Consider the following 16,085-nt stretch of genomic DNA (forward strand, 5'->3'; position numbering starts at 1 on the left):
AATAGTTGATTATCTGTATTTTGTTCATGTTTAATCTGTTTAACGTTTAGCGTGCAAATCGCTAGCATGAGAAATAACGTTGAAGATCATTCCACCTTCTTGGTAACGCTAGATACAGTTGCTCCTCCACGTTTAAAGAAGATTAAAAATGGCAGTCAAACACCGTGGTATAATGAACACACTCAGGCTCTAAAGAAAGCGGCCCGAAAAATGGAGCGCAACTTTAAGAAAACTAAATTAGAGGTATTTCGTACAGCATGGAAGGATGGTATTCGAAAATACAGGAAAGCCCTAAAAACTTCTAGATCCGCCTACTTTTCATCACTAATAGAAGAAAACCAGCACAACCCAAGGTTTTTATTTAATACAGTGGCTAAATTAACAAAAATAAATCGTCAGTGACTTCTGATCCTGTATATCAGCATAGCAGTGATGAATTTATGAACTACTTCACATATAAAATCCAAGATATTAGAGAAAAAATTATAACGATGCAATCAGAAGTGAAACCCGCTGAACAAACTAACTACAGCGCCCCTAAGAAGATAATGCAATTATTTTATACCGTAGATCAAGATGAGCTGTCTAAAATTATTAGATCATCTAAATCAACAACATGCATGCTAGACCCTATACCTACAAATCTACTTAAAGAGATGCTCCCAGAAATTATAGATCCTCTTCTTGGTATTATTAACTCATCTCTGACATTTGGACATGTGCCTAAAGCATATAATGTGGCTGTTATAAGGCCCCTTGTCAAAAAACCCCAACTCGACCCTGGAGAACTAGGGAACTACAGGCCTATATCGAATCTACCTTACATATCTAAAGTTCTGGAAAAAGTAGTTTCAACTCAATTATGCTCCTTCCTCCAAAGGAATGACATCAATGAAGAATTCCAGTCTGGATTTAGAGCATGTCACAGTACAGAGACTGCTTTGATCAGTGTTACAAATGATCTGCTATTGGCGTCTGACCAAGGTTGTATCTCGTTATTGGTGCTGCTAGACCTTAGTGCTGCATTCGATACCATTGACCACAGCACACTCCTACATAGACTCGAAAATTACGTCGGCATTAAATGAATAGCTTTGAAATGGTTTAAATCTTATTTATCCGACCGTTTTCAATTTGTAGCAATAAACAATGAGGTGTCACGCAAATCGCAAGTCCAGTACGGTGTACCACAGGGCTCAGTATTAGGGCCTCTGCTCTTCGCATTATACATGCTACCTCTAGGAGATATAATAAAGCGACACGGAGTTAGCTTTCACTGTTATGCTGATGATACTCAACTTTATATTTCCTCGAAGCCTCATGAAACACAGCAGTTCCATCGAATAATGGAATGCATAGTCGATATAAAAAACTGGATGAGTAACAACTTTTTATTACTGAACTCGGACAAAACGGAAGTGTTACTTATTGGACCGAAAACTGCTATAAGTAACAACCAAGAATACTGTTTAACTATTGACGGATGTTCCATAAAACCCTCGTCGTCAGCAAAGAATCTTGGCGTTCTATTCGATAGTAATCTGTCATTTGAGAGCCACGTCGCCAACACCTGTAAAATTGCGTTTTTCCATTTTAAGAATATATCTAAACTACGTCATATGCTGTCAATCTCAGATGCAGAGAAGTTAATTCATGCATTCATGACATCAAGACTAGATTACTGTAATGCACTGTTAGGTGGTTGCCCTGCAGGCTTATTACAAAAACTCCAATTGGTCCAAAACGCGGCAGCTCGAGTTCTTACACGTACAAAAAAGTATGAACATATTAGCCCGGTTCTGTCAACCTTGCACTGGTTACCTATAAAGCATCGCGTTAACTTTAAAATCTTGCTTATTACCTATAAAGCCTTACATGGTTTAGCTCCTCAGTACTTGAATGAACTCCTTTTGTATTACAGTCCTTCACGTGCATTACGCTCTCAGGCGTCCTGTCAGTTGGTAATACCTAGAATTTCAAAATCAAGTGCAGGTGGTAGATCCTTCTCCTATCTAGCGCCTAAACTTTGGAATAGTCTTCCCTGCACTGTCCGGGAGGCAGACACACTCTGTCAGTTTAAATCTAGACAAAAGACGCATCTTTTTAATCTTGCATACACTACACTTCCATAATATAAATCTTCTGAGGGTTTAGGCTGCACTAGTTAGATCAACCGGAACCAAAAACACAACTGATGTGCTTGTTGCATCAAAGAGTGCAGAACAGTACTCTACTCTCAGCCAGTTTTGTCTCATTGTTCCAAGGTTACCACAGCGAGCACGATGCAGTTCATGGCCTGACCTGATGGTAGAGCGGAGACCTGACAAGAGCTGAGATGATAGAGCTGGATAAAGAAGGACGCGGTCACCTGACACGTCCTCACCACAAAATTTCAAATGCTATTAGATTATTAATGATAATCTTAAACTATAATTTACCTTATTAGTAAGTTTGTTTATTTTATTTAGCCTTGTGCAAGCTCTCTGGAGCTTGTGCAGAGGCAGCAGCTTTTGCCAGATGGGAACTGGAATCCCCTGGTTGGGCCTGGGTTCTCCTGAGGTTTTTTTTCTCGATTAGAGTTTTGGGTTCCTTGCCACCATTTGCATACTGTTTTGCATCTGCCTGGCCGGGGGGCTGCTTTAGAATTTTAACGTTTTACTTAATTAATATTGCATATAGAAATTTATAGTCTGTTATATTTTACCTGTGCTTCTCTCTCCTTTATCTTAAATGTGTGCTCTCACTGTGCGTGCGTGTGTGTGTGTGTGTTCATGTTTGTATATCCCGGTGGGGACCTAAACCTGAATGCACACCAACACATGGGGACTCGTGTCACCTTGGGGACCAAAATTGAGGTCCTCATGGGCAAAAAAGCTAATAAATTGTACAGAACAATATTTTTAAAAAATCTAGAAATGCAAAAAGTGTTCTATGATCTTTAGGTTTAGGGGTAGGGTTAGGGGATAGAATATACAGTTTGTACAGTATAAAAAACATTACGCCTATGGACTGTCCCCACGGAGATAGTAAACCAGACATGTGTGTGTGCATGCGCGTCCGTGTGTGTGTGTCTGTGTGTTAGTATGTGTGCATATTGTGTGTGTGGAGTGTTTTGTGTGTGTGTGTGTGTGTGTGTGTGTGTGTGTCTGTCTTCTTTGTTTTCACCTTTTTCTTGTTTTTGCAGGTACAACTTAAATTGGTTTGCTTATAGTCAATATGTCTTATGTACAGCTGCTTTGTAACAATGAAAATTGTAAAAAACGCTATATAAATAAAGTTGAGTTGAGAGAAATCAAAGCTAGACTCAAAGCAGTTCAGCTGAAGGTGAAATGCAGAGGGTAGCTGTACAAAACAGGCCTTGTTATCAGTGCACGTCTCAGCTAAGCCCACAGTGATAACTATTGTTTTCATCACAATCAGTGGGAGTTAGACACTTCGCTTCTAGCAATGAGGCTCCAAGTTTTACATCTGGAGAAAGCAAAACAAAGCCCAGCAAATGAAGCCTTCAGTCATGCTCTAGACTTTTCAGACCGAATTCACTTCTCTTCCGGTCTGCTTGGGCCTAGACAATTTTTACTTTCCCCGATTGCTTTAAACTTGAGTCATAGGTCTCATGGAAATTAGTTCGCAGGCAAGCGTGAGAAGTTTCACTCGGCACAATGTGTCGTTTTTCACACAGCCTTATGGCTGATCGCAAGAATCCGCTATTTCACTCTGCTGTGACAGACTGAAATTCCGTTTTTAGTTCATTCCTTATGTGATTTCTTACCAAGCGTATTTTTGCTCCAGATAGGCTTAACATAACACTCAAACAATACATGTCGCAGGTAGATAAGGGACATTGTCAAGGCCAAAGATTTTAAGGTTTTGACATGGAAACATTCAAAGAAACAGCACCACCCTGTCAGAAGAGGTTGTTAATAAGTGTGAAAGTGATTTAATAGATAAGTGAATAATAGGAAACAGACACTTTCCTTTGAATGCCCCTGATGGGCTGAAACTAAGGTGAATAAAAGGAAAAACAAACTTTGGCTTAAAAACACCGTATGAGTGTGCTGTCGCCCTAGCTTCAGAATAAAGACCCGTTCACATTAAGAATGATACACATAAAAACACTGTAAAGAAAGATCTAAAATTATTATAAATTTAAGAGAAAAGCAGAATCTGCCCCACAACTATATGATAAAGAGAACATTATCAGAAATATTTTAAGATGATGAACGATAAAAAAATATATATATTATTATTCTGTTAACACTGTACAATAAGGTTGTATTTGTTAACATTAGTTCATACATTAGTTAACACAAACTAACAATGAACAATATTTCTACTGCATTTATTCATCGTAGGTCATGTTAATTTTTGTATTTACAAATACATTTTTAAAATGAAAGGGCTAGAATGATCTGAGCTAAGAATTTATCGAGTGAATTCTCAAAGTAAATAAAAAAATTTAATTAAAAAGCTGCATGTTTCAAGCTGATCTGGTTATGTGCATACAAACAATTAAAAACCATTTGGGTCTTTTAACAGTGCAGGACTTCCTTTCCTGAAGCCACCATATTAAGCTTCATGACTTCCCAAATATCTGACATATGGACATAAATGTAAAAACTTTTGTTCATTTGCAAATACAGTATATCCGATTTTTGTTTGGGATTCTTCCATTCTTCTTGTATTATTTTTTCATGTTTAATGTCTCCTCCAAAACTCTGGCCAGTCACACATCCATATCCACAGTTGAGTTAAAAGATGAACGGTTTGATTTTACACATGAATGGTTCACTGTTGTCAGCTTGAGGAAAGATTGAGTCACACAGGCATGAAGAAGAGTGTTTCTTTACTTAAGGACTTCTCTGCAATCCTCTTTTGAAATGCTGGAAGTTTGGTCTCACATATGCAATTCTGGACTAGTGATGATGTCAGTCACAGTGACTCATAATTATCTACTCTAGCATAAAAGGTGAACATGTTTTTTCTTGACAATGTTGTCATTTTTAATATGCATGCCATTTCTGTTCTTAAGAGCATTTTAAATTGAAGGATGTTAGTATTCAGCCTTGCTGTTGTAAATTTGACCTTTAAAGATGCTAAAAATACACATATGGCCTCTTTTAAATTAGTGTATTACACAGAATGTAGCTATATTAATTATATAGATTTACTTACTACAACAAACAAAACGCAGAACTGGTGATTGATATATAAAGGTACCTGCGTGGCAATTGGAAATATAAAAAAATAAATATATATATCCAACAATCGTAGAATTGAGGGCTGGAAGGTCATGTGGTCAAGGTGTAGTGGATATTTAAGTGCATGATGAATATTCGAAGCATTCCTTCCTTCAGGGTTTGACAGGTCAATCCTGATTTCCAAGCAAGATGCCAGAGTCTGTGAATGAGCCATGAAGTTTCAACAAAAAATTCTGAGATTTATTATGGGTGTGGGATTAGTGTATATTCAGATATAGATAGAAAAACAACCGTGTTGACCTCTGGATACACTTAAATGGAATTTTGAGATCTGATATTCAGTTTTTGTCTTAATCGCTATTCCTCTGATATATATTCTTTTAAATTAAAGTAAATACAAATATTTATAACATTTCCTAGAGATTAAAAACATTTATTTAGGTCAAAGTATTGGAAGCGCAACAAAGTTCCCCAAGGATGGCACTATATTTGTATACTATGAATATTATGATTGGCATAATGATCATAATTTATGTGTCTTGGAGGCACAGACAGTCTGTTGTAAACATATGCAGGCACCCAGAAGCAAATTTGGAATCTTGCTAATATGCACTCAAAGGCAGTCGGATTTATAAGGTGAACCATCTGGATCTATGCATTATTTAATCCTACATATGCCATGACATGCTGGCACAGCGAAACCCCTTTAAATCCACCAGATAATTTTAGTTAAGAGGTACGATTTGGAGAAATTTGATCAAGCTGTGCTCTTGTTTGTATGTACAGTAGGCCTATACGGTAATCTCAGTTGCATTTAGGACGTTTGTTTTTTAAAGGTCCAGTGTGACGTTTTTAGGAGGATCTATGTGTCCAGAGGTGTATAAAGACCTTACATAATGAAGCGTTATGTTTTTATTACCTTATAATGAGCTATTTATATCTACATACACTGCGGGTGTTTCTACAGTAGTCTTGAAAAGACAAACTGCTCTACAGAGCACGTTTTGTAAATACGTTATCTCCTTCGGCAAAGAAGCAAAATGAGACGTCTTCTTTGTTGTGTTTTAGCCACCGTATAGTGATTCGAAAGAGAGGGGTGGAGTGAGCCGTTAGTTGCAATTCATAACCTTACCACTAGATGCCCCTAAAATCTCCACATTGCTCCTTTAAGAGCAGTTTATTTTTATATTGGCTATTAGGGTTATTATGACATGGCATATTGACTAATGTATAGCTAATGGCAGTGTGGCAAGCAGATTAGCTCAATATAGCCTAAGGAAATGAATAAAAGCATTTACATCTTCCCTTTGTTTTACAGGAAGCAAACACATAATGTAATTTAATGCAGACACATCCCATAAACAAGCCCACACGTTTGTTTGTTTGTTTGTTCAATAATTAGGTTCAATGATGCTTTCAGATTTCAAACGTTTTACCACATTTAAATCCATTCGGTAGATTTCAACACCAAAAATAAATGAGCAACAGCTAGGAGTGAACAGGGTTTTCTCCTGTGTGTGAACTGTGAACATTTTATCTGATTAACTCAGTGTCTGAGTTTTTGTTTGGAATGTTAATGTACCACCAATAGGTTTTTTTTATCACCAGGAAACAACTCTAGAGGAAAGTGAGATTTTAAAACAGTATCTTTGACCTCAGTAACTTGAGTGTTCCATTTCCCATTTCCACTCCCCCTTGGAGTACCAATAAAGGGAACAATTTTCAGTAAATAAGATGTTCTTCAAGGCTTACATGTGAGCTGAGAGTGTCAAAATATTTGCATTGTCATATTTTGTAAAGTGGATCTTTATTCACAATCCATGTTGTGTTATGTTTAAACTTATTACTTATATATTATATATTATTATAAACTTATCTCCCAGTGCCAAGTTTCTACGTTCGAATTGGAAAAACATACACATTCCCAAAACTACATTTAGAAATGGCTTGATTATATATTTACAGGTTATTTTTGTATCAAACGAAAATCCAATAGAGCAATGTTCTGTATAATTATAAACAATCAAGTCATTCATGCCGTGATGTGTTTCATGTGGCACAAAGCATGAGTTAAATTGATGAAAGCTTGTTATGTAATAATCTTCGATTGTTAAGTCAAACTCTCAGAATGTAGCTGAGAAAGTGCACTTCTACATAGCACATTTGATTCAGCATATTGAAGTAAAGACCACGTTGACTTCTGGCATTGAATCCTACCCACACATTTTCAGCATTCTTAACTGGCTGAAATTACGAGTGGGAAAACCTCTATGACCTAAGCTGAAGAACTACTGCCAACTTCTCAAGTACAACAGAGAATGCAGGAGGACGTGCAGATACCTAAATTACATATGCCTCATCCTATGATGTTTTTCTTTTGATCTTCCACCATCTTTTTCTGTATTTTCTCTGTGTGTGCATTACGGTGGCCGTGAAGTGCAAAACAAAACAACAAATCGCAAAACTAAAAAATCTAAAAGCAAAATAAAAAATCCAAAATCAAAATGACAAATCTGAAAACGCAATATCAAATCTAAAAACAGAATAGCAAATCTTAAAACACAACAACAATTCGGGAAACAAAATAACAAGTCAGAAATCACATCGACAAGTCAGAAACCACATCGACAAGTCAGAAAGTCAGACATATCTTGATTGACAGGAGTTTCATCCAATCAGCAGTAGCTATCCCATTTCAACAAAATACCTACCTTTTCCGGTTTGACTGATTTGTCGTTGCGTTTTCTGACTTGTCGTTTTGCTTTCTGACTTGTCGATGTGGTTTCTGACTTGTTATTTTGTTTCCCGAATTGTTGTTGTGTTTTAAGATTTGCTATTCTGTTTTTAGATTTGATATTGCGTTTTCAGATTTGTCATTTTGATTTTGGATTTTGCTTTTAGATTTGTTTTTAGTTTCGCAACTTGTTGTTTTGTTTTGCACTTCTCGGCCACGGTAGTGCATAGACATAGTGGCACAGTCAAAATACATGTCTGACATCATCATCATGAAGGCACATGTACAGCGACTCAAACTGACATACACTATCACAACCACAACTACTGAATGAATATCATTGCATAAAATATCAACCAAAATATCAAGCGAAGCTGAAGTTATTTAAGCACATCATTATAGAAAAACATTTTAGTTTTGGTTTAAAGTTAAAACAATTATGATTGAGCAAATCAGTATTCAGGTTTAAACCAATTGATATACGGGCCATTAATTTATAATAGAGTTGAACTGCTAGGAAACCTTTGTGAACTTCGTACATACATGGTATTAAATGGTCTAGTGTTCGAATTTTAGCAGCATCTAGCTGTGAGGTTGCAAATAGCAACCAATGGCTCACTCCACCCCTCTCTTTCGAAGCACTACGGTGGCTGACACAGGACAAACATGTCGTCACAATTACGCTTCTTTGCCGAAGGAGATGATGTATTTACGAAACTCACTGTGTAGAGCAGTTTGTCCATTTATGGCTACTGTAGAAACAACATTATAGAAATAGCTCATTCAAAGGTAATAAAACATAACACTTCATAATGTAAAGTCTTTATATACATCTGAACACAGAGTTATGTATATTATATTGCATTTCTGTCAATAGATCTTCCAAAAAATTACACATGGGAGCTTTAATGCAATGGAATACATTTAAATCATTATACATCTGACATAGGCATCCAAGCACATTTGGGGCCACTGTGTTTGTGCAAGTCACATTTTGACAAAGTGTGTCATTGGAAATGGAGTGACTGTGTTTAATTTGAACTGTGAACACATTTTCTCAATGCAAATCCTGTAAAGATGTAATTCTCTAATATTTGATTTTAATATTATTTTTCCCCATTGTTTCATAGAAAATAGTCTCCATGTTTCCTCTTGATGAGCCGCTGCCCAAAGACTGGAAATGCTACATGTCTCCACAGGGGCGAAGATACTACGTCAACACCGTCAGCAATGGTAAGAACCTGGTAACTGTTGTAATATTTACAGAATTATGGTATGTTTCAAAACAGGAAAAGAAATGACCACAATTTCAAAGCAATACCATTGTGCAATATTTTCCGAGTTCAATCTATTTGATCCCAGTAGATGATAATGTGCGTCATTGCAAAGGCAGTCTGAGTCTGATAGTGAACAAAAGGTCTTTATCAGTGAAATGTTCCTAGAGCATGTCTGCGATGTCGGCCTGGTACAGCCTGGTCTGAATGGATCAGAAGCTTGGTACAGATATCCCCACTTCTCTTTCATTGTGTCTAAACAATCAGCATTGTACCTATCCGGAGCCATCAGCCATCCCACAATGCTATGCACTCTTACCCCATCCAAAATACATTTGACTTTCTTTAAATATCTACAAAGGGCTGTTGAAATTCAATGCTTTGCAAAGCTATTCTTCTCACCTTTGTCTTCCTTAGCTGACTGCTATAAAGTCTGTGGGCTCTTTTGTCACATTTTAGATGTGTCTCTGAGGTTTACTTGCGCACAGTGTGCAGAACACGTTTCATACTGATGTGATGCTAAAACAACCCTTACTATTATTAAAGGTTTCATGAATTAAGACATCAATTTTAACCCAAGCTTTTGTTATATAAGAGGGAATCGTATTCAAGCGAACATCCTGTAAGTGTCAGAACTGAAAACACCCTTGTTACTGAAATTACAACTGTTATTGACACCAGGCCCAGGTAGAAAATAGCCTATTACTTATTGATTTTGATGTTCTTGAATGTAAAAACCACGCGAATGTCATAAGTAGACCTCATACAACAGTAAAAAACTATAAAAAAGGCCAGTTCATGACACCTTTAATTCTTGTCAAGCAGCACAATTCCAATGTCCAATGCGCATACACCTCAAAATGTTTTTATCTTGATTTGATCAATTATTAAACCAAAGTTACTATGGAAGACTATACTTAAGTAGATACGACACAACAACAGCTTTTTGGGGGGACAGAAAACACAAACATGTTTCAACATATTTCAAAGCGCAAGTTTCAAAACAACACATATAATATAAATTGTGAAAATCATGTAAACTGTGAAAATGCATACTAATGTTTTTCCAGTAAAGTGTAGATTTATTGCACCACTATGACCAGCGAAGACATATTATTTACAAAGGGTTTCAAAAGCACTTTTGGGTTAAACCTGGCACGTTGTGTTTAAAAAAAGTGACATCGCCAGCTACTGGCCTGGCATGCATATTATAGCATTTTTACCCATTTTTGCAGATCCGTGTAAATGCAGATAATTTTGACAGCATTGTCGTATGTACGTGAAGCTTTTTAAAAACACAAACGAAAAACATTTTCTACTCATTTTTGTGTAAATGTACTCTTGGAGTTGATGTCTTTGACAACACATCAACTATAGCAACCACCTGAAACACCCCTGCAACCTTAAAGCCACATATTAGAAACCACTCAGAATTCAGAACAGTTTTTTATCCTAGGATTACACTGTGTCCACACCAGACGTGCCATCTGACATTTAAAAAATAACAATTCCTTATACAGAATACATTGCAGCTTGTTACTTACTGTCGTCACGGCTGGTGTGTAAGACATTCTATATAAAATTAAAGAAAATTTGAATGTGTTGCGACGTCACATTGCATCTGCAAAAGACACAGTGTACGGCTCTGTGTGTTAACTAAAGCATTTTTTTTCTGATGCCAGCATGTTTTTGTATTGTTTGCAATGGGGGCAGCACATTTTTAGGTTTGCAATGGAAGCTGGCGCAGTGTTTATTTCAGAGTTGGATGTTCAACTTCAAAGCTGCCCTCATCAATGCCACTTTTTTCCTTATCCATCCAATTACAGTGCAGGAGGGGTAGGACAAACACCACACAAACCAACCGGCACATTCTGCTTGTACAACGTCTGAAAAACCATGCAGAAGTATTTATGTATATTAGAGCTGTAATCGGGCCTTAAAAGTTAGGCCCAACAGGGTCCGAGCCCGACAGAATTCGGCCGAGCCCGACAAGTACATTTTGATTGACAGCTTTTTAAAAGCCCGAACCCGTTTACAGCCCGACATTAGGCTATTCAAATGTGCGCACGCACACAGCTTTTGTCAAGAATGCGTCATTTATACATGTTTTAACATAATTTATTAATGACTAACGTAGGCTATAGGCCACTTGGAAGTTGGAACAAAGAAATAAAATAAGTCCTCTGTAACATCGTAACATCTCACATATCCCACTGGCTCATTATTCTCATTATGCACATGGTCAAAACTTTTCCTCACCTCAGACTTTTCTAGTTGCTGGTGCAACCAAAACGTAATCGCCAGAGGCAAGCCTCCGTTTCACCTCCTCAGCATCCATTTTCGCATCTTTCTCACGCTAATCGGAACGCATCACATGACCGCTCATTTACCTCGCGAGCCCGTGTAAAATGGTAGAAATTAAGCCCAAACCCGACCGAAACCGTCGGGTCACGTCGGGTCCGTCGGGTTCGGGCAAAGATCTTCAGCTCTAATGTATATACCAAATGATGTCTATGGGCTCTAGGGCTGCAGCTATCGATTATTTTAGTAATTGAGTATTCTATTGATTTTCCATCGATTAATCGGGTTTTCGGATAATAAATCATTTTTCTTTATTAAAGAGAAATATTAAATACACAAGAGAAAATAATACAGGTCTCGTAAAATGAACAACTAATTTGTTTCCTTTTTAGAAAAAATATTTTTTTATTGCTGAAATTACATACATTAATATCTGTGAAAAGTTAACCCATTTAATACATTACATTGCCATAGTACCTTCAAAATGCAATATAATACAAATGTATAAATAAGAAACATTACTAAAAATAGAAAGAATAATTTCAAAGGTAAACAACTAACTTTGCATTTAGTTTATCTAAATTAGTTTAAGTTTTCTATTTACTATCAAATAGTAATGTATTTGTCCACATAAAATACCAAGTTAACCGGCCTTTTATTTTGGCAGGTTGTCTGAAGACTCTTTTTTTTAGTATGTCTGTTTCTTCACTCGAACCATAAAATGTTCGTGAAATAAACTCTCAGAGCAACTCTGGAGATAAAGTTCATGTGTTCATGTCCTCATAACGCGCAGACGCAGACAAAGTCATGAGCATCACGCGTGTAGCACGTTAAACTGTGCAGTTCATTCACTCAGACACACAGAACAGCCAGATGGCATGTGTAAATAACAGGATTCGGCATCCACTAGTCCGCATCTAGTTTTATGCACTCAATGCAGCCGGACAACAAGTTTCACTCGCAAAATAGACAGTAAAATAGCAGTTCACCATTTCAATAAGCTATCACTTATTTATCAGCATGAGACATACGTGTGAGCATGTGAACAGACTAAAATGCGCGTGTCTCACGGTGAATGCGTGAGACTAGAGAGCCCTGTAACATGCATAGAGTTTAGCGGGCTGTGCATCAGTAATAACGGTCCGTGGGGAAACGCAGCGCTCCGTGTGTACTGTAGTTAAATGGATTAAACAAAGCTTTGAGGCAACAAAAATTGCCTCGATGATTTTTTGTAATCGAATTACTCAAGTAACTCAAGGAATCGTTTCAGCCCTATGGCCTACCACAAAATGAATTATTTTTGATTAAACAAACTCTGAATCAGATACTAGTAACACATTACTTCAGTGGAAATTCCCTGTCATGACAACCAAAGGACAGGTAGCAGCACTTCCTTTTTCCCCAGAAAGCTGTAATTTAAAAAGTTCATAAACTTTCATAATCAATATCAGACATAAAGTCACTGAATTCAGAACATGTGCAAGGAGGACTGAACTGGACTACTATAATTATACACCATTGAGATTGAGGGACTGGAAGATTTACTTCTTTTGACATTTAATAATGAACACCTTCAACTTCAGAAGCATCCAGATAATGAATTTTTAGACTTATGGTTTCCATTACAAGCATTTCCATGGTTTCCATTGGCATCTAAAAACAACTCCACCTTAACTGTGCAGTAAATGCAATACTTGCTCCTCATCCCCTAGCTAGGCTGTTAAAGCTAGTGAAGCAAGAAAACAAATCAATCTTCTAGCCAACCAATTACATTAGCATGAGTAACACTCACTGGAATGCACTGACCGAAACCTTTCTACTGTTTAGTCTAGCCATCCAAATCCATTCAAGCCAGTTTAATGATTATTGAGACATTAATGACTTATCTGCTCATCTTCATGTGTTACTCAAGTTTTGAAGGGTTGAACAAGGGTTGAACATATTTAAAGCTAGTTGTTTTTTTGTTGGATATGTAGTTTGTCTTGTTGTGAGAGGATGGTTTATTTCGGGTTGAAGTTCATGGATTTTCAACAGATTGTTGTTATGTTGGGTGATTACCATGGTAGCGTGTGTGGGGGAACACTTTCACTGGGTTGCCATGTGTTGCGTGATTTCCTTCCTCTTCACAGTTGTCATGCGGTTTGTGGAGGTGTTCTTTTGCTGGCCATACACATAATGAATTAAGTAAAATGAGAAATGAAAAGTTAGAATAGTAACATGTAAAAAAGTTCACAAATTGCAGTATGGGCAAGATAAAGTAGTAGCCCTGCTTCTTCTGTCACGAAATGAAATTGCAAAAATACAGACTGTTTTACTATTTACTAACAGCTTGCAAAAGGCCAAACACCTCTTTTGGCATTAAATTTAATTCAATTCAGTTTTATTTATATAGCGCTTGTCACAATGTTTCATTGTTTCAAAGCAGCTCAGGTAGGGCTGTGCCGATAAACGATATCATATCGAATCGCGATAGAATGTATTTCAAAAACGATGATAAACTATTGGCATTTTGACTCGATATGGATTAATCTTACAGTCTAACAGAACGCAGAAATAAACGCAACAACAGTCAGTCAAGCGTGCAGCTTTTATCATGCGCGTCAATGTACAAAGTCCATTTCATACTGCACTTGCCAAAGAAAACTCAACATGAGGATGAAAACAACCGCAGTAAAGATAGTTTAGCGGTTTGACATTCGGATGTTTTTAAGTTGTGAATCCGCATCGCACTGCTGTATACATGAACACGTTATCTTATTTTGCACACCGTGATTTGTGAATTCATGTGAAGCGGTTTCCCCGGCATGATATCCGCGTTTTATTTTTGCGACTTTTTTTTTAAACGCGTATAACTCACGAAGCTGAAGACTTAAATACCTAAAAAGACCATCATCTTGTCCAGTTTGATTTGTGAATTTTTTCACAGCAAAGATTTTGTCTGTCAAATCGTGTTAAGTTGTTAGATACGGAGGATGACAAATACACAGTCTTTACCATTGAGAGCTACTTTCAGTGTACATGCACTCAAATTTCATGCCAATTTACTTGTTTATGCAGCCTAATTTGCGAAAACTTTCACAAACAAATTTCGTCTTTTTTATATAATCTTACACCTGTGTTTATTATGTCCTGTAATAATAACACTAACGGTTCGAGATATTATACATAATAAGCCTATAAATTAAACAAGACAAGTGAGTCATACAAGTAATGGTACCGTTGTGATTGGTGAATTGTTTCAGTGTTTTCATTATTTCAATGTTGCTTTACTTAATATGGTTAGTGTCACAAATGGCATTGCACTTTTGTCATGTTCTTATTCATAAAAAAAGCTGCATAACTCTTATAAGTCACCATAAAAATGTTCACAAATTGACTTATAGTATATAAGTACTAATAGTGATCTATGGCTTTAAAGGGACAGGACACCTACACAACTTAATAATGGCCTCTTACTTAAGTCTTTTTGAGTTTAAAATGACTATTTAGATTTGTGAAACATTTCACAGATCGCATTTGCCAAAAAACATTCCTTGAGTCCTTCAGGTTAAAGGAAATCAGTTTACAGGTTACGACAGTCCATCGCCACTCAACAAATGGCCTAAAATGGTGAAAAACACTCTCTTTAGACTTAACTTCATTTGTGAAAACTTTCACAAATTGATTTGACTATTTAGCATGGCCTTATGTGTATTTAAACTGCATATTAATCGTGATCTATGGCTTTAAAGGGACAAGACACCTACACAACTTAATAATGGCCTCTTACTTAAGTCTTTTTGAGTTTAAAATGACTATTTAGATTTGTGAAACATTTCACAGATCAGTATTTGCCCAAAAAACATTCCTTGAGTCCTTCAGGTTAAAGGAAATCAGTTTACAGGTTACGACAGTCCATCGCCACTCAACAAATGGCCTAAAATGGTGAAAAACACTCTCTTTAGACTTAACTTCATTTGTGAAAACTTTCACAAATTGATTTGACTATTTAGCATGGCCTTATGTGTTTTTAAACTGCATGTTAATGGTGATTTATGGCTTTAAAGGGACAGGACACCTACACAATTTAATAATGGCCTCTTACTTAAGTCTTTTTGAGTTTAAAATGAATATTTAGATTTGTGAAACATTTCACAGATCAGTATTTGCCCAAAAAACATTCCTTGAGTCCTTCAGATTAAAATAATCGTGATTAAACAATAATAACAATTTGGATTTAATCAAGTCCTTGGATTTATCGTCCTTGTGTTCATATGAGGCTTAGTCGCACACAGCCACTTATTTTTTTGCTACCCCAAATATTAGATGTCTGTATTCCCTTATTTACTGTACCAACTTATGTTGAATAAACATTTGACTTATTAGTCTCGTTATTTCTTTAGTATTTATTTACATTATTAAAAATGGCAACATTTCATTGTTATGCGGATGATACGCAAATTTATCTACCCATAAAACGCAGTGATCCTGATACACGGAACTCCCTTTTTGATTGTTTGGATGAGGTAAAAATTTGGTTTTCCCAAATTTTTTTATTTTTAAATGAATCCGAAACTGAGGTTACAGTCTTTGGTCCGC

At 36.6% G+C, this 16,085-nt stretch overlaps 1 protein-coding gene across 2 annotated transcripts in view; it reads left to right on the plus strand.

The window, feature by feature from the left end:
• The window catches only part of LOC130569374 (growth arrest-specific protein 7-like), a 66,995-nt gene that overhangs the window by 9,605 nt on the left and 41,305 nt on the right, over positions 1–16,085 (plus strand). For both annotated transcript variants that reach the window (XM_057358990.1, XM_057358989.1), the window contains one exon: positions 9,063–9,165. In XM_057358990.1, coding sequence (XP_057214973.1) covers positions 9,075–9,165 — 91 coding nt within the window. In that variant the 5' untranslated portion in view covers positions 9,063–9,074. The remainder of the gene's footprint in view (positions 1–9,062; positions 9,166–16,085) is intronic.

Source organism: Triplophysa rosa, linkage group LG18 (genome assembly GCF_024868665.1).
Source record: "Triplophysa rosa linkage group LG18, Trosa_1v2, whole genome shotgun sequence".
Classification (NCBI taxonomy): Eukaryota; Metazoa; Chordata; class Actinopteri; order Cypriniformes; family Nemacheilidae; genus Triplophysa; species Triplophysa rosa.